Genomic DNA, 18,960 nt, shown 5'->3' on the forward strand with positions numbered 1-18,960 from the left:
GAAAGGTTTTGTTTTCAAACCCTTCTTTAATTGATGTTTGGCCTTTTCAGTTTCTATGTGGTTGTGAATCGATGATAATCCATGAGTCCATTCGTTTTTTAAACCACCGAGTTAAGTCATTGAACTAGTTGCATCTGAATGCAATACTACTTTTTTTTCTTTTTTTTTTTTTCATCGATGCAATACTACTTAGCATGTCAATATTGCATTTATGTTGATAGCTTAATGTACATAAGTAAATAGATAAATATTATACGTACAAAAAAGAAGAAGAGTACTATATTTAGCTTCCACGATTCACCTACATAGAAGAAGAAAAAGTAAGTTACTTCTTCTTTTGTTTTAAATGATTTTGGAAGGTAGGAGTAGAGAGACATGTTAATGTTATATAACTTACTCTTTACTCTTTAGCTCCACACATGGATTTGTATTTATACTCGGGATGATTCTCCATTGTATGATAAAAGCATCAAATCTTATTTCCAAAAATAAAAAAGATTCCGGTTGGTGATATGGTCGACGTGTAAAGAGATCACAGAATCGGAGCTATTCGGATCGTCACAAAAGCTACCTACCGACTTCAAGCAATACTGACGGTAACTAATTTTGGGCCATAAACCATCAAGCCCATTCAATTTGACACCTATGGGCTATGGTGGGATAGTTGAAGAAATACATAACAAACCCACCTCATAACTTCTATTATCTTCCCGAATTGCCCCATAAGAAACAACTTGTCTGAATCGGTCCTCATCTTCAAAGAAACAAATAATTTTCAATCTTGCTTCTTTATCGGTGTTCCTAAAAGGAATCCAGCGAAAACTTCCCTTTGTCTCAACTCAAGTCAGACTCAATTACCATGGACTTCTCCGTCAAACCTCCCGGCGGCTCACCTTCTCCATCGTCTTCCACCTCTTCTTCTACTCCTCATCGTTTCAAATCCGCCACCACACCAACCGCTAGTGCCGCCGCAGGAATCTCATCCACCGCCGATCGAGATCCGATGCATTCCTGGTGGGAATCAGTCTCAAAGCAACGCTCTCGCATACTCTCTCTCTCATCTCTCCTCTCCGGCGATTCTCACTTTGAAGACGGTGACGTAACTCCGATCTCCTCTCTTGCAGATTCCGATCGGCCGGCGTTATCGTTACTTTCTTCTCGCGCTGCTTACTCTTTGATCTCGACTTCTCTTTGCAATCCAGCTTCTGGTTCTGGATCTGATCCTCTTTGTCAATGGCTATACGAAACCTACCTCTCCTCTGATCCACCGCTTCGTCTCGTCGTCCTCTCGTTCCTTCCGTTACTCGTCGGAATGTACCTTGCTCGAATTCATTCCTCAGATTCTTCGTCTCTTCCTTCTCTATCCGGATTCGAAGCTGTGCTTCTCGCAATCTACGCCGCCGAGGTTAAAGCTCGCGCAGGTAAACCTATACTCGTACACATTCCAGATCTCTCTCAGCCATCTCTCTACCACACACCGAGAAACGGCGTTGACAAATCGCGTGATTCCAATCCCACCGCCTCCGTTGGAGTCTTGTCTCCGCAGCTTGAGCCTCAGATCGCGGTTAAGTCAACTAAACGAGCCAGCATCGTTGGCGTAGGACTACAATGCTATTTCAAGGAGATCTCACAGATGCCGGCTTGGTCTAAGCTTGAATTCTGTAAATTCGCTGCTAATTGGGCTGGTCAAGATTGCGATTGCAAGGAAAGGATCGATGGAGACGAAGACAAAGTCTTAGCACTAACTAATGGTTTTGGAGATTCCTCCTCTTTTAATGGCAGTAGTGGACGTAGTCTTGAGATCGAAGAGGATTTTGATAGATTAGCAATCAGAGAGAACGGAGAACAACTTAGCTCCAATGGCGGCCTTGTAGGAGGCGTGAGGATTCCACTTCCATGGGAACTGTTTCAACCTACACTACGGATTCTAGGTCATTGCTTGCTTAGTCCATTGAACACTGGAGATGTTAAAGATGCAGCTTCCAATGCAGTAAGATCATTGTACGCAAGAGCCTCTCATGATCTGAATCCACAGGCGATTTTAGCTACACGGAGTTTGGTTAACCTCGATACAAGCGCACGAACCACGGCAAAGACCGTAGCTGCAGAGACTGTTAATGGCTCGTCGAATGTTAACACTCCAAGCAAGGCGAAAAAACCAGAGATTCTTCTGGCGTCAAAGTGAGTGTAGTGTTTCTGTTAATCTGAAATTGTTTTGGTTTGTGTGTAGGTTATCATGTATAGTTGTATTTGAAACATGTGAGAAAAAATTGCAGATTGATGTAGAATCTTTGTTGTGGTTTTACATTGTTGTGATGCTTGAAGACTTTTGAGGATTAATTTGGTTTGACTTAGAGAAGTTTGTGAGAATGTGAAGGTAATTTGCCGTAGTGGATGATCTTTGTTTCTGTTGTACTTGTATAATCTCAATTTGCGGTTGTGGCAATAGTCTTGTATTCTTTTATTCTTGTGTTCGTCGCCATGAGTTTCTCAACAATCAAATTATGAATACACTGTTCGTTTTCCGTTGGTAACAAAAGACAAATCACTTCGTTTTTTAACTACGTTTTGTTGTGATTTGATCAAATTTGGATTTAAATTGTTATTTTTACTTCTTACCGTATTCCTGAATGTTTTGCATTTGAGATTGATTGTATCAAAACAATCTTGTTTATGTTTTTTCTAAATCGTTACCTAATCCTTTGTGTCTTTACTCTTGAGTGGTGTTGCTCTGCAAAATCTGTGTAATACCAAAAGTCCAAAACTGCAAAAACCAAAATAAAAAGGAGCCCAAATCGAGAAAAGGCCAATACCTAATGAAACCCTAAAAGCCCAAAGTTTTCATGCATTTTTTTGTATGTACTACTAAGTACATCATGATTTATGTTTGATGTAAAGACTTTAGGAAGGAAATTACAATCATTCGTCAATTTTGATCATCTGTGGAGCTTTTTTTGGCTAACTTATCAGCACAATGGCCTATTTATTTTGGCACAAAAGAGAACCGAGGACCCGTAAACATCATTCTCCATCGATCTAATATCTTCCAAAACACTTTGGTGATACATATTTTTGGTTCTATATTGTTGATAGTCCAAATTTTTTAATTAATCAATATACACACATGGATTATGAATCAATACACACCCATAAGTGATTTGTTTCGATTTTTTAAGTGGGGATGTTGCATTGAATATGAGAGCATAACCGCTATTCAGAAATCAAACACCCAAATCTTGTATTAGTAATAAGTTAAAACATCATTGTTCTACATACTACTTAGAAAATTTGTTTCCTTTTGACCAGCAAAAAAAGGTTCGTTTCTAATTAAGCATTTTCGATAAAAACAAATTTAGGGTAATGATTAGCGATTGTATTCGCTGGAATCCACAAGAGGTCCTAATTCTTCCATGAATTGACCAAACAACATAATATATTTATTAATCTTTTCAGATAATGAAATATCAACTCCGTTATTTTGAATAAAATATATAAAACTAGTGATTAATAATTAATTTATGAACTGCCAATCACTACTGATGGAGAATAGATAAGCTTCCGTTAATCAAAACATATTCAACACTTTCTTTCCTTGAAAAGTTCGTTCATTTAAGTAACTTAGCTAATTAACAAAAAAAAAAAAAAAAAAAAGTACCTTAGCTTCCGTACACGAGTGAAGAAACAAATAACACTTTATGTAATACATTTTTTTTACAAGTACAATCTTACACTTGAAAAATCAAAACGTAACCATCGACCACAAAATGCTGTAGCAAGCTTATTATAAAAACAAATGATTATTACTTATAAAATTCATAAATTAAAAAAAAACCACACATTTGTGTTTTTTAATTCTTAATTGATCGCAGAGCAAACCCTACGAATCTCACCATCAGCTGATCGAGTCTTAACTTCTATGAGACTCATCTTGACCATCGACTTCCCGAACTCGGATCCGAACCTCAAGGATGGTCGGCGTAAACCTAATAACCGTTCAATGATGACTCGGGTCTCGGGATCCCTCCATAGGAGTAGATCGGATTGAAGAACCACGCGACTTGACGTCACCTTCCTTAGGAACGATGTGTCAAACCTACCAACACTTCCCTCGTCTAACTCGACTCGGGTGCCTCCATTTTGAGGGCACTGAGCCTGAATCAGCGGCACAAAACTCGAGTCGATTGATGGGTCGGGTTGTCCTGTGCCGTTGAAGTTAAAGAACCTTCCCCTTACTAGACCGCAGCCAGCAGTTCCTATTGTGTGTCCGCCTGGTCAAAACCAAAAAACTCACTTAGTAATTAATTAGCTAGTAGGATATATAGTATATATACGAGCTAATTATTTTTCTGATTAATTCTTAAGTGTTACATTTAAACCATATGCAATGACAACGTACCAACAAGAGTTACGAGGTCTAATGTGTTAAGAGTTTTGGCAGCGAAGTCTTGCTTCTGCTTAGCAACTGAGTCGCTTGGTCCGGGCAAGTTCACGTCTGAGGCTTGCGAGATTCGGCCGTCGAGACGTCCCAATGGCACTTCCCAGCGTTGTCCACCGGTCTGCATAAACCAATATTAAATTAAATTACCGTTAAACACGAGACCATAAGTGCTATATATTTTAATCATGTGACACGGATAAAAAACCGAATTATGATATAGTGCGTGTAATAATTTCAGTATATTACCAAAACGACAGCGTCTCGAGCAGCAAGGGTGAGAATATCAGCACAAGAAACGGTTCGAGGACAAGCCTTCTCAAGCCGAGCCTTAGCCTCTTCAATAACTTCGAAACCTCTCAGTGAACGGTTTGGAACTGCGGTTCTCTCTGAGGTGTTACCAGCGAGGAGAACCGAGCCATCACAGCCACGGACAAAGCAATCGTGGAAATGCATACGCAAGATTCCAGGTGCATTAGCCGGGATAGACCGGACATGAGACTCAACCACAGATTTCACAATAGACTCTACGTTTCGGCATCTATTCCCATAAAACCCAAATCGTGGTCTTCGACCACCACCGTTGTTTGAGCCACGGTTCCCTTGTGCGGTTACAGCTGCAACCAATACTAAAAACGTGACTAGAACGAATAGCAAATTATAACCACGACTCATTTTTCTTTTTAATAAATAAGAAACTCTTTGAGCTTTGTAGAAGTTGTTGTTTGTTGTGTGATTTGAGTTTGGTGGTAAAGGGTTTGTATATATAGGCAAAAAAAAAGTCGTGGGAATAACAATGTAACGAGCAACTTCGGCACACGACGCAGAATTATGGGAATTTTATAAGCTGATTTGGTAATCATCAATATAATAATTAGTTTGCATAACGGTGTAGACGAGCCGGTCCATTGAACCTATATATGTATTATACATATATATTTTCATTATTTTTTCCTTTTGAGCGAAGCTATCTTGGTTTTAAGTTGTAGATGATTGGTAAGAGAATCAAAGTTTGTTCAAATCGTACCTATATCTATAATCATTTGGATCAATAGTTTCTGTTGAAAAAACAAAATGAAACTAATATGGGATGAACGGTATAAACGAAAGCATCTTAACACTCTTTAGACAAAAAAAAAGTCGGCTAAATTGGCCAAATTTGTAGTTGGTTAACGGGTTTACAGTATTGATACGTGTTGGAAAAAAAATCTCCGATACCAGTTGGTACCACAATACTATACAATAGTGATGTTATTAGGTCAAATATTGCTTCGTAGATTAGATCAATGAATTATGTGGCGATAATATAGATTAAAAAGTTTTGGTCAGAACGTTAGGATAATGAAAAATGTAACGGGCATAGTTGACATTTTAAAATGATTAAATCGACTACTATAATGGTATATTCGTTTCTCTATTCTTTTGGATTAGCTAGTAAATACTACTATGTATTTATTCTATGAAGAATTAAAAAAATTAAAGTATTCACCGCCATGAAAAATTTGAACCATTGGCCAATAATAGTAGATTTCTGCATGGGGAAGGTACAAAACAAAGAGAATATATGGATAGTGATGGCTGTAGTTTAGTTATTCACTTCCCTAAATTAAAGTAATTAACCAGTTACTCGCAGCTGGCATGCATACGTGTAATTTTCTGATGACGAAAAAACGTGTGTGACCGTTAAAATCACAACTTGTACATTTTATTCATTCTCTTTTAGCTTGAAGTTGTATTCATTCATTTAAAAATATATATTCTACAGTTACATATAATATTTGTAGTCGAATTTGTGAATCTAATTGTTGATTTTATTAATGTAATTAAAAAAAAAAGTCGACTATACGATAACGATTATGCATATATACTTTGTCAAAGGAAAATCAAACTTGGGGAGCAAGATAATGATGTTTAATGATTTTATAGACTTGGTCAATAAACTATTCTACTGCCCACAAAATATTGAGAGTAAGAGTATTTACCAAAAGAAATTCAATAAGATTTATTTTAGTTGATTCTTAAAATAGCTGAAATAGGGTTATACTATTAATGTTAATTTAAGCGCAATTTATCATTATATATTTTTTTAAAATCACAAAATGTCAGGTAGCTATAGAGAAAATATGTGTAATTGTTGTGGAATTTTCTTTTTGTGAAATGAATTCGACTTTAAAAGTGTGCTGCAGAGGAATTATCATTTCAGACGATAATATTGATGATAAAAAAAAGTATTACAAACTTATGGAAACCGTATGATTTTTTTTGTAAAATAGAAATTTCTTTGAATATACAAGCTGTATCATGGTAAAGAGATAAGCTACTAGCTAGTCGGTGGAAATAAAAAGAGAGAGCATATAATTTTGACTGAGGATGTCTTGTTTAATGAAACCACCAAGAGACAACTTCGAAGGCATAATATCATTGACTTGCTTTTTTCTCTATTGTCAAAGTCAACCACTGATATATAATTATCCGAACTATTATCATTTTAATCATTTACCACCAATGATTAGATTCATTTCGAACAGTGAATTCAAACTGAATCGTTCCAACTTTTATTTAATTGTATTTTATGTTTTTGTAGAAGTCATATTCAATTTCACTTTACAGTTATAGATAAAAGAAAAAGAAAGGAACCAAAATTCATATTTCAAGTATAAGAACGATAACTTTATACAGGACACATGCATGATTTAAATTAAAATTGTTCCAGTTATCTTTTAAAATTCAGAGACAGAGAGGACAAATTTCACCCATCACCGAGCACATATACATTATATGAGATGGAGATTGATATTCATCACCCAGTTTTCTGCCGGAGATTGGCGAAAATCTCGTGACACCAAATATACTATTTTATGGAATTTAACTTAATCTTGAAAACGAATCATCCTAACTTTCATTTTTTTTTTTTTACTTTCATTGTTTTCTTCATTCGAGTTGAAAAACTAATGTACATATTAGATGTTATATATTATCAACTCAATTGGTTGTTATTTAGCGTAAATATATTCAGCTAAAAGTTATTCTGTTGTTACAATTACATTAGATTTCTTAAGAGTTTACAATTACATTACATTTTTTTCTTATGTGTGATTTAAACACGTATTCTCTCACACTCACATACACGTGATTAAACCACTTATAATAACACTGAAAGAAAATGTTAAACTGGTTTATTATTAAAAGCTGAAGAGTCTAGAGAACTTTTTAATCTTCATTTTTATTCATTACTTGATATCATATCATAATGGTTAATTAATTTTATTTTAATCAGTTAACCGCAGAACAAACCCTACGAATCTCCCCGTCCAAACCCGTCTTGACCTCGATCTGACTCATCTTGGTCATGGACCTCGCGAACTCCAGTCCGAAAATAAGAAACGGAAATCGTAGTCCTAGAAGCCGTTCCACGATGGGTCGGGTCTCAGGGTTAGTCCATAGGACCTGATCAGACTCGAGGAGACCTCGACCGTTCCTCAAGTTGTTAAGGTACGACGTATCGAATTGGTCTCCACTTCCCGTGTCCAGCACTACACGAGTCGCAGGGTCACCGTTCAGAGGACATTGAGCTTGGATCTGAGGGACGAAACTCGGGGCGATGGTTGGGTCCGGACTTCCTGTGTTGTCGTAGTTGAAGAATCTGTCCCTAAACACAACACACCCGGCCGTTCCTATCGTGTGTCCAGCTGTTATATACCAAGCCCTCTATGTGAGTTAGATGGTATCTCGAGACAATTTCAAAATATATATGTAATTTGTAATAAACAAAAAGTATTTATTATCTCCTTTGAATGCTAAGCTAACGTAGGATGCAATAAATTGTGAGATAATGTAAAATGTATACCAAGCTATTACAAATATAATTATTGTCCCAATATTAAATACACATATATATATATACTGGTTAATTAACTCTTTTTTTGCCCCCCCCCCCCAAAAAAAAAAAAGACTTAGTGTCATAGACTTTGTACTCTTCAGTTATATATATCGAAACTCTATAAAATTACACCGTACAGCTTCGATTGGCTATGGATCGGGCTTATATATATCGAAACTCTATAAAATTGCACTGTACAGCTTCGATTGTTTATTTACGTTTACATATATTTAAAATATCTTAAAATGAATACAAAATTAATTTAGTTGTTAGTGTAAACGTAAACGATTTGTTTGGTGTTTACGTATGTATTTTGCAGAAATCTTTCAAAAAAGTAAAATTTTCACATGCAAAGCAAAATCGTAAAAACAATGTTTAACACAAGCGATCGAGGCCTAAAATCTACAACGTACCAGCAAGGACAACGAGATCTTGGGTATTAAGATTTTTTTCGGCGAACCTCAGCTTCTGTACGGCAACGGAGTCGGTAGGTCCCGGCAAAATGACATTCGAGGCTAGCGAAACCCGGCCATCGAGTCGCCCCAATGGAACTGGCCACCATGGTCCACCGGCCTATATACATACATATAAAACTTTCACTTAATCACGATCAATAGATAAACATATATGCATGTGACGTTAAAACCAAGACGCACGATAGACTTGTGTATATAAATAAAATTATAAAAGTAAGTTATACCAAACTGACGAAGTCGCGTGCAGCGAGTGCGAGAATATCAGCACAAGAGACAGTTCGAGGACAAGCGATCTCAAGCTGCGTCTTAGCTTCTTCGATGACATTAAACCCTCTCAACGATAGATTCGGAATCGCCGTTCTCTCGGAGTTAGGTCCGGCTAGGAGAACGGAGGCGTCACAGCCTTGGACGAAACAATCGTGAAAGTGCATACGCAAAATGCCCGGAGCATTAGCTGGATTAGCAAGATAGTTAGACTCGACCACGGACCGCACTATCGATTCTACATTCCAGCATGCACTACCGTAATACCCGATCCGTGGCCTTGGGAGGAAAAAGTTTTTATGTGTTGCATTCGCGGCTAGGACAAGGAAAAACGGTAAGAGAACGTTAACGTAGCAAGGATTAAAATTAGTAGAACTTCCCATTTTGGTTTCTTCTTAGTTTTTAACCAAAGGGTGCATATATGTAAATATGATTCAGTTATTACTTTTGATTTGTTGTGTTTAACAGTTTGAGATTTGTGTGTGTATATTTATACTGGAAAAAAATAAAATATTTGTAGAGTGAAATGAGTAAGCAATGCCGGGTTACTCATTAAATTGGAGCTACGTTGAATTAATCTTTATTTTTTATTTTGTTGATTTGTTTTGTTAATATTGTAATTAAGCATATTAAATATGGTCCATGATGTGCCTAACTAAGCTATAAGTAGATTTGTGATTTGTTAGCTCTCTCTTTTAATCCTAATTAAATTTTATGCTATTTAGCTTATTGATAATTTTGGGAAAACATTAGTATTATTTGAACCCCAATCAAGAGGTGCTGTGGTGACTCGTGAATACTACTTTTGTCACAAAAAAAATAAAAGAGACGACGTTGATAATTGATAAGATCTGTTCAAGTTAGTATAGTTATTATCAAAACATATAAGAAGACATATATATATATATATATATATATATTCAAGTTTACTAATATATATATATATATATCATTAAACCACAGTTTTAACAAAAAAAAAAAAAATCATTAAACCACAGTTTTTATCGAACTTGTATCGACCTTTTTTAACCGCATTGACATCACCAATACATTATACATCTATTAAAGTATTATCTAATTAGTACCTTTTGTGTAACAACACTATGACTCAAATATATTTGTATATAGATAAACTTAATAATATCATAATCGTCCATTCAAGATTAATGGAATTGCCCTAATAAAAACTATTATGGGATTTAATTATAATCATTGCATTGCTTAGTTAATAGTCAATATGCGTTAAGTATCATGCAACGTATAGGAATAATAATATTTTGACGAGTCGGACAGCCATATTAAATATTGATTTTTTTCAATTTGTGGTTGTTCGCGAATGTTTGTCAACATCACGAAAACTGATTATATGCGAATCCTATAGATATGGATTTGGGTTTCACGGAAACAAAAAAAAAAAAAAGAAGAAGAAGAAGAAAGTGTGATATACTATCATATAGTACCATTAATGTGTTGACAAAGAATATAAAAAAAAAGAAGTTGGATGTATTTAACTATTTATATATACTGCAACTAGTCGATCAAGTAGGAGTAGGCAAAAAAATTGATGTCACGGGACTAGAAAGTTTGAAAAATTAAAAACTAACATTTACACTTTACATATATACTGTCCGTCCATAACTAAATTATTTAGCATCAAAATTTGACACCTATTTACGCATTTCCTAATTTTTGTATATCTTATCTTTAAAATTTTGTAAATAATCAAATTAACTTGTCCAGGACCTTGTGGTCAAGTGGTAAGGAGACGGGCTTGAGGCGCCAACACGTCTCAAGTTTGATCCACCTGCTGCTTGAAACTCCAACACATTGTTTTTGGACACCCACATAGATATGGGTCCTTACTTTCGGTCCATTTGAATATCCGGAGAGAGAGTCTATCCATGGGCTGCACCTCTCCCAAAAATTAGTCTGAGCCCCTTCATAGATCTAGGATCTATCCTGAATTATTAAAAAAAAAAAAAAAACTAATCAAATTAACTTTAACTCTATGATATAATTCCTCACAAAAACGACTGGAAAAAGGAATACCATATAGTGTTTAAAAAAAAAAAAAAAGAAATACTATATATGGATAAAGACGGATTGTCGGCCATTTTCTCTGGTAATTACGTAAAAATCACGTATTGTTATTATCCTTCTTTTTTTAAGTGCTTCCTGTTATTTTTTCACGCGTTTTTCTTTGTACGAAGGCACGAGGACTGTCTTCAACATCAATTGTCAAATCATTTATGCAATCATTAATATTAATTTTTCAGCACACAATCATTAACGAGAACTTACCCTTAAAGTATAGTATGAGGAAAAAATTCTTAATATTTATGTGTTTACGGCTATTTTTTCTTGAGATTATAAACATATTACTAATATATACTTCTCAAATAAGTTTATTACTTGTAAATAATGTAATATGTATTAGTCAAAACTCCCCTCCTGACCAGTTTACGGTTTACCGCTTTAAAATAAACTAGTTTTAGTACATATGTAAATTCCAAAAGGCTAGTACATTTGGATATAGACGGTATACGACAATAAACTGAAAAAGAAGTTTGAGGTTTTTTAGTCTTTTGATCGTGTATATATTCTTCTGACACAAAGAGTCACCAAATTTTGTCTCGGAGTATATTTTGTAGTTTGGATTTTGGTTAAAAAACCATGTACACCAATCAAATCAATCAATCGTTAATGTAACACACGTTGAAAATATTTCATTTCAGTTTGTTGAATTTTGTAACCCGGTTAAACTGGTTCAGTCTTTCTCTTATGTCTTAACCGGTTGATTATTGTAATTAATTTCCTTTTCAAAAAATTCTATAAAAACCAAAAAAGCAAGAAATTTTAACAAAAAGAAAACACACACACGTTGAAAATTAAAGACTCAAAATAACTATGCATAACGTACAAGTTTACGAAGACCAGAAAAAATAACAAAACTTCTTTAGTTTTCCCTAATGTTTTTCTTTTTATTTTTTAAATTTCGTTTTCCGTTTAAAATACAGATAATCAAATATCAGAAAACAATGTTTTTTGACCGGGCATTGTGGCATGGTAAAGGGGTCACAGCTGTGATTTCCGCCACCAGGGTTCGAGGCACGGCCACTGGTAGGTTTACATAGGGGAATTGTCAGCCTCGTGGGATTAGTCCTTGGGCCTAAGAAGCCTTTGGGAGACCCGCAATTATTCAGAAAAAAAAAAAAAAAAAAATGTTTTTAGTGGTGGTGGAGATATTCGATGGTCAATGACTCAAACTGGATTGTGTCTTTCTATTTTTTCTAAAATGATTGGAGGACAATTGAAAACGATATAAATAAATGTAATGCGTTTTTTGTTTTCTCTGATGGTGATTGTCTTCGATCCTATATTTTTTGGACTTGTTGTAAAATGTTATCTGCTTTTATGCTAATGAAATCATTCAGTCGAAAAAAAAAAAAAAATGGAATCGTTGAAATAATAGACCATTTACACGGATGTTCTCTACTCAAAATGTTTCGGAGTTTTTAGCTTTGAATCAATATATTGGTAAAACGCGTGAGCCACGCCACCTTACAGGTTTTTTGTTCATTTTCTTTTTATCATGATATATTGGACTAAAATCTATACTATTAAGTTACAGTCCTACATAATTTCAAGAGAATAAATTCGGCATTGGCTAAAAAATATCCCATTTCGTACACTATCAAATTAAGATTAAAAATTAAATTTACATAAAATAGCTAATTTGGATTTTTTAGATTCATATTAAAAAAAATAAAAATTAATATGTTAGTGTGATAAAAATGTTTATGAATAATTTTTAACAAAACAAACTAAAAAGATTAAAGTGAAAATAAAAAAAAAGAATATATGTTGAAAACAACAAAAAAGGTAATAAAGTCATTACACAAAATCTTCTTTAATAGAAAATTCTATTAGAGAAAGAGAGAGATAAATGTCTATTATGCCAATTATTTATGAAAAGTATCTATTATTCAAATTATTATTTCAGAAGGTGTCTAATTTGCCAATTTTGTCAAATAATAATCCCATTTCTGATCCAACTCGAATTAAAAAAAAAAGCGAACAAGGCATCAATTCAAAAACTACTGTAAGTTAGTTCTTTAAAGGTGTGAAAAGATTTCTTTGCTCGGTCTAAATCAATACAGCTAATACATTCACTTAATATAGAAAAAATCAAACTTAGTCACGCGTACACCATATTAACTATAATAGCCTATATAGGATTGCCAAAGTTTATTGACTCATGCATTTGCATGGGAAAAAAATGACAGTGACAAGATGAAGATAAGCTTTGCCTGGTTACATAGCATTTAAGATCTCCGTATTGTGCCTTTTAATTTCCTATTTGAAAAAAAAAAAATCTTATTTGAATTATTCCATTTTAGTATATACTATTTAGTTAGTAAATCCATAAATTAAATATTTGTCAAAAAGGAAAAGCAAGATTTTTTTTTTTTTTTTTTGTTCGTTTATAATTGACACACGTATACTTCAGGGCGTTTAACATAAGATTCAATATATGTAAAAATGTATAACTATATATATAAATATACACAAATACATGCACACTTAGGCAGTTAGACCAAATAATTTTCACAATGCAACTAATAAGAGGGATATCAAAATTAGAGAGATCGTGACAGGTTGACTAACATATTTTGCAAATTATTGCAGGTAACTATTTGAACGTCCTTGATCCTTGATACTTGAGATTCTGAGAATATCAAAAGATTCGCCCGTTTTCAATTCACTTTTTTTTTCCGATTTTTAATATCGTTTTAAATCATTAGTTATGGTGCATGGATATGATATTCGGATTCGGAATTAAATTATGTGTTAACATAGGTTATAAATCTAAGAAGCCAAAGTAGGACCAAACTCATTATACTATTTTTGTGAAGACAATACATTTTATTAATTAAAACCAAAAGAAATCGAATACCAACACTTATAGATACAATTTTCATCAACCCACTTTTGGGTTTTTTTCTTTCATGTATGTCGTTTTCTATTGGTTGGTTTATTGTTGAAATTAAAACCACACTCGAAACAAGTACTTAGGGCCATGAAACGGATTTTAATCGGTTAATTAATTAACCGCAGAGCAAACCCTACGGATTTCCCCATTAGCCCCAGTAACTACACCGATATTACTCATCCTGACCATTGACCTCGCAAACTCAACGTTGAAGGTGCTTCTAGGAGCCATCAATTGTTGCACTATGGGTCTAGTGGCTGGATCGGTCCAAAGAACTTGATCGGATTGGAGAACTCCACGGCCACGGCTTAGGTTGTTGTAGTATGAAGTATCCCAAGTGGTTCCGCTTCCGGTGTCGAGATCAACGCGCACTGAAGCGTCGCCGTTTTGGGGACATTGTGTTTGAAGCTGCGACAAAAATGTTGGGTCGATGGTTGGATCTGCGGGTTGTCCGGTGGTGTTGAATAGCCTGTTCCTGAATACACCACATCCTGCTGTTCCGATCGTGTGTCCTCCTGTTTAAATTGTAATTGATTTAGTATATGTTGCTATTATTCAAATATTGAAAATTGATAAACAATAAATTTATTTTAATATTTTTCAACGGAAATTTTAGGCGGGCAAAAAATGGAGAATCGTTGCGATTTTCAAATATATTTTTGAAAGATTAGCGCTTAATATGTTTAGGTACTAGACGGTTAGCAAGTGTTCAACGAGTGTCCAACGAACAAATGAAGATTTTTTATCGTTATTTTTTTTAAATAATGGTGGTTTATAGTTCTTGAATGGTTTCTTGAATTGTGTAAAATATAGACTACTGACCGGCGAGGACGACGAGATCACGAGTATTGAGTCCTAAAGCGGAGAATTTCTGTTGTTGTACGGCAACGGAATCACGTGGACCGGGGAGATTGTTAGCATTCGAAGCCAAAGAAACTCGGCCATCTCTACGTCCCGTTGGTACTTGCCATCCTGTTCCTTGCGTCTGCATGCACAATAACGTTATTTACATAGAAAATTAATGATAATGCATTTGCGTATAACGTTTATAAATAATTAAGGCTTACGAGAATGACTGTGTCACGAGCGGCTAAGGCTAAAATATCAGCACACGAGACAACTCCTGGACACGCGGCTTCGAGCTGCGTTTTGGCGTTGTCGATGACTTCAAACCCTCGGAGATTGAGGTTCGGACCGGCGGTTCTCTCGGTGTTAGCTCCCGATATAAGGATCGAACCGTCACAACCTTGGACAAAACAGTCGTGGAAATGCATCCTCAGTATTCCGGGTGCGATTCTGGGGTCAGAACTGAAGCCAGCATTCACGGCGTTTCGGACAATGGTTTCAGCTCTAGGACACGTGGTCAAGTAAAACCCAATCCTTGTGCCGGAAACAGGACCCGGCCTTCCGGTGGCTTGGCCATGAACCAAGATGATGAGACAACTAAGGAAGGTTATGAATAAGCACAATGATCTAACCAAACCCATCTTGTGTTTATATTTTAGGGTTTTAGAGAAGATGAAGTGTGTGTTCAAGTTTTAGTGAGTATAGATAGTTCGTTATAGAGTACTATTTATAGAGGAGATTGAGAAGTCAAAGAATGACGTGTGAGTCAACGAAACCGGCTTCAGTGGTTGTGGGGTACTGGGAGATACATAAAACGACGTCGTCTGGGAGAATCAAAAGCGCGTGGTGTTGGTCAGTGCGTTGTGAGCTGGTCGACTCGTTGACTTTAAAAGCATTTTCTTTTGGATTTGTTCGTTTTGATAGTTTCTGTGAAATTGATTGAATATGTAACCAATGAGAGAAATATCGTTTACGTATAGGAGTTTTGAATTTTGGTTCAAGCCTAACTAATGTATAGCAAATATATAAATAAAAATGTGGATTAGTGTTTTACTATTGGAAAATTAGTATACATCCAATTTTTGGTAGTTAGATCTCACAATTAGAGGATTAGAACGAAAAACGAATATTTCTTATTACTTAGTGCAAAAGTCTGCCAAGTGGATTTTAATATGAAAATATCCAAATGTTTATAATATCTCACTATAAACTACTGGCAGTAAATGAAGTAACGCTTTTAATTTGATTCGATTATACATTGCGATTGGAATCATGATTGGTAGCAAATTTGAAAATTACTCTGAATTTGGTTCGAGATTCTTCTGGTAAAAAAAGAAGAAGATCAGGTTAATTATGTTTTGACCTAGCTACTAATTTTTTCTCGGCGAATATAGTTTTTAATTATATATGAAAAAAAAACACGTTTAAAAACAAGGAAAAAATCCTTCATAAACTAAAATTGCTAATGTATTCAAAGTTTTTCCATGAGATTCACGTATTAGATATATATTTGATATTTGAACATAATAGTTTGGAAACAATAGAAAGCCATGAACCTTAATTAGTTATATCAGACAACAGTTTTTCAATATGTGTTATTGATTGTGCAATGATCAACAGAAAGACTCATAAATAACGTAAAGCATACAAAGTTAATTAACGGTTAAAGCAAATCATTTAAGAAGTTTCTATACAAACCAATGTCCCTAGCTTATAGAGACATTATATTGTTCTTCTAACGACTTGTGCCAAACGATAACTTGGTACTATTTCAAAATCCTAACTTGGAGACAAACACATTATCTCCAAAGACTATTACTACTTCAAATATATGTAGATTACACGAAAAAACCATAATTGAGATATATAGATGAAACTTATATTTTTGGTATCAGACTCATAGTATTATTGTTCTATTCCTCAAATTATGACCATTGACTTTATAAGATAAGATCTAGACGATCATCTTTCCTTAAGGATATTATGAGCTTTATTTGTCTACTCCTCTATAAATAACGATTTTTTTTTTTGTCAAAAGCTCAATTTATCTGATTTTATTATATTCTTCAACCAATGAAATGAGATTGAGATTATGATTATGACTGTGTCAAACAAGGATTGTTTAGCATTTGCGTTTACATGTATTAAAATACTGTAAGTTCATATTCAAATTTTAAATGCAAACGCAGAAAGAAATATTTTCAGAGTTTGGCATGTAAATGTACCACTGTATTCTAGGCTTTGACGCTTGTTCTCGGATTCCTTTGCTTGTATATTGTCCGAAAACTTTTGCTCGAAAAATAAGAAAAGAAAGTATATATATTGTCCGAAATCTCTATATATCGCAAGTAGTAGGACCCTCACACTGTCTTCGACAAATGAAATTGTACCACTTTTCTATTATATTGTTGTTTAATTCTTATATAATTATCTTTTTTGGTGAATATCGTTTTCATATATATTTTCTTACAAATTTGTGACTATATGTATGTACATAATGAACGTTGATGTTTATATATCTCTTCCAAAAGTGAAATCCGCAGAATAATTATCTTATAAACGACTAAACGTCTCATATCCGTCCGCGATGTATGTATATTACAGAGAAGACTAATTAGGGCTTGTGGATTTAAGAGATAAATAAATACAATAAGAATAGAGATCGAAATTGATAATGTTTTGGAAGCTGACTTTGAGCAAAGTCATAATAAGAAGAGTCGACAACAGACTGCTGAATCCGGCAATTAGTGGGATCGTTTTGGAAGTATCTCCGATTTAAGTTCTTCGACTTCCTTATGTCACAAAATCTTACTTATCTTCCGGATTTTTCGCTTTTCTGATGTCATGTGTTTGAAGTTTCAGTGAATTCACACGATTGTGTATCTATCAATATTTTGACTAATATATAAAATTTTAAACCTAACTTGTTTTTTTTTTGTTTTTTTTTTATATATATCTGCGAACGTATATGTGTTGTATTGGTTAGCATGTTTTTAATTAAAAATATGTTTCATCCAACCATACAATTTTTCACTGCATGGGCTTACGGATTATCAGAAAAATAATTTGATTTTGTTTTGTGCGGAAAAAAAGGTCTTAGACTTTTGTAATTCAGACAAAATTGATGTAATAGGCGACTAAAAGAGTTCAATATTATTAAAAAAAAAAAAGAAAACAGATTTGAAAAGGATAGTTGTCGTATGCATCGATATATTCTGTATCAAAATAAAACAATATTTACGGTTTTGAACATAGCTTAAAACAAACATTTGGTTTTTTAATATTTTTAAAACTATAAAATTATTTAGAATTTTTTTAACTAATAATAAAACAAACTGAATAATATAAATGATCATATGAAACATTACTTACAATAAAGTAGTTTTGGCAGTAAAAACATGAAACATTAGTACATTACTTACAATAAAATAATCTAAAACACTACTTAATATAATACGAAGGAGTAATAACTGAACCATGGTAATCTATCTATAGATGGTAGTTAAATATACTCGTTTGAGAATCTTGAGATGATCCAAAAATAACATGTTCATCCTTATCTCCTGTGACTTGAGTATATATACACATATATATATATATATATATATATATATATATTTTTGGTTTAACATATACACACATATATTTGTTAGTGAAACTCTACTACACAGTAACAAATGCAATATTACTAAACTGATGATGGTGGCAACTGGCAAGAGTGATATTTACCAAGTAAATAAATTAACAATGATATACATTAGAGAAAATATAACGTGTACCATTGTTAATTTTATAGGAGATTTCTTCATTTGCATGGAGAAAGAGTCTACCACTTGGCCCTCTGACTTTAATGTTAACGCATGTTAACCATCATTTGTCCATTAGAATGTTACGATAACTTTATAAACTATGTAAATATTAGCCAATCTGATGAAAGATTAGATATACATTAGCTATTTTTTTTTTCTGTCAACAACTTTATATTAAAAAACCGGTTCAAATGAACCAATCCAAAGGACTAGCTCATTTGGCCTATCTTTTAATATAGAGTTGTTAGACAAAAAAA

The 18,960-nt window shown here is 34.0% G+C and overlaps 4 protein-coding genes across 4 annotated transcripts; 1 reads left to right on the forward strand and 3 right to left on the reverse strand.

Moving 5' to 3' along the window:
* The first annotated feature begins 743 nt into the window (after window positions 1-743).
* LOC9302666 lies at window positions 744-2,464 on the forward strand. The gene has a single exon (XM_021013595.1). It carries the CDS (start codon window positions 860-862, stop codon window positions 2,183-2,185), a length of 1,326 nt encoding a protein of 441 aa, XP_020869254.1. The 5' UTR covers window positions 744-859; the 3' UTR covers window positions 2,186-2,464.
* Window positions 2,465-3,670: 1,206 nt separating this feature from the next.
* Window positions 3,671-5,172, reverse strand: LOC9300960 (peroxidase 69). The gene is made up of 3 exons (XM_002866548.2): window positions 4,685-5,172; window positions 4,397-4,556; window positions 3,671-4,268 (listed from the first exon to the last, which is right to left on the reverse strand). Exons 1-3 carry the CDS (start codon window positions 5,108-5,110, stop codon window positions 3,856-3,858), a joined length of 999 nt encoding a protein of 332 aa, XP_002866594.1. The 5' UTR covers window positions 5,111-5,172; the 3' UTR covers window positions 3,671-3,855.
* A 2,460-nt stretch (window positions 5,173-7,632) lies between these two features.
* On the reverse strand, window positions 7,633-9,528 carry LOC9302667 (peroxidase 70). Its single transcript, XM_002866549.2, has 3 exons — window positions 9,016-9,528; window positions 8,729-8,888; window positions 7,633-8,124 (listed from the first exon to the last, which is right to left on the reverse strand). The coding sequence occupies exons 1-3, from the start codon at window positions 9,436-9,438 to the stop codon at window positions 7,709-7,711; spliced, it is 999 nt and encodes a 332-aa protein (XP_002866595.1). The 5' UTR covers window positions 9,439-9,528; the 3' UTR covers window positions 7,633-7,708.
* Window positions 9,529-13,938: 4,410 nt separating this feature from the next.
* On the reverse strand, window positions 13,939-15,599 carry LOC9302668 (peroxidase 71). Its single transcript, XM_002866550.2, has 3 exons — window positions 15,116-15,599; window positions 14,871-15,033; window positions 13,939-14,563 (listed from the first exon to the last, which is right to left on the reverse strand). Exons 1-3 carry the CDS (start codon window positions 15,533-15,535, stop codon window positions 14,160-14,162), a joined length of 987 nt encoding a protein of 328 aa, XP_002866596.1. The 5' UTR covers window positions 15,536-15,599; the 3' UTR covers window positions 13,939-14,159.
* Between the last annotated feature and the right edge of the window lie 3,361 nt (window positions 15,600-18,960).

The sequence above is a fragment of the Arabidopsis lyrata genome, assembly GCF_000004255.2.
Source record: "Arabidopsis lyrata subsp. lyrata unplaced genomic scaffold ARALYscaffold_8, whole genome shotgun sequence".
Lineage (NCBI taxonomy): Eukaryota > Viridiplantae > Streptophyta > Magnoliopsida > Brassicales > Brassicaceae > Arabidopsis > Arabidopsis lyrata.

Excerpts from the sequence above, each read along its gene's own strand:
- LOC9302666 (XM_021013595.1), top strand. The coding sequence starts at position 860 with ATGGACTTCTCCGTCAAACCTCCCGGCGGCTCACCTTCTCCATCGTCT.
- LOC9300960 (XM_002866548.2), bottom strand. The coding sequence starts at position 5,110 with ATGAGTCGTGGTTATAATTTGCTATTCGTTCTAGTCACGTTTTTAGTA. Across the intron at positions 4,557-4,684 it reads CTCGAGACGCTGTCGTTTTG|ACCGGTGGACAACGCTGGGA; the intron begins GTAATATACTGA and ends TGGTTTATGCAG. Across the intron at positions 4,269-4,396 it reads AGACCTCGTAACTCTTGTTG|GCGGACACACAATAGGAACT; the intron begins GTACGTTGTCAT and ends GGTTTTGACCAG.
- LOC9302667 (XM_002866549.2), bottom strand. The coding sequence starts at position 9,438 with ATGGGAAGTTCTACTAATTTTAATCCTTGCTACGTTAACGTTCTCTTA. Across the intron at positions 8,889-9,015 it reads CACGCGACTTCGTCAGTTTG|GCCGGTGGACCATGGTGGCC; the intron begins GTATAACTTACT and ends GTATGTATATAG. Across the intron at positions 8,125-8,728 it reads AGATCTCGTTGTCCTTGCTG|CTGGACACACGATAGGAACG; the intron begins GTACGTTGTAGA and ends GGTATATAACAG.
- LOC9302668 (XM_002866550.2), bottom strand. The coding sequence starts at position 15,535 with ATGGGTTTGGTTAGATCATTGTGCTTATTCATAACCTTCCTTAGTTGT. Across the intron at positions 15,034-15,115 it reads CTCGTGACACAGTCATTCTC|ACGCAAGGAACAGGATGGCA; the intron begins GTAAGCCTTAAT and ends TTGTGCATGCAG. Across the intron at positions 14,564-14,870 it reads TGATCTCGTCGTCCTCGCCG|GAGGACACACGATCGGAACA; the intron begins GTCAGTAGTCTA and ends CAATTTAAACAG.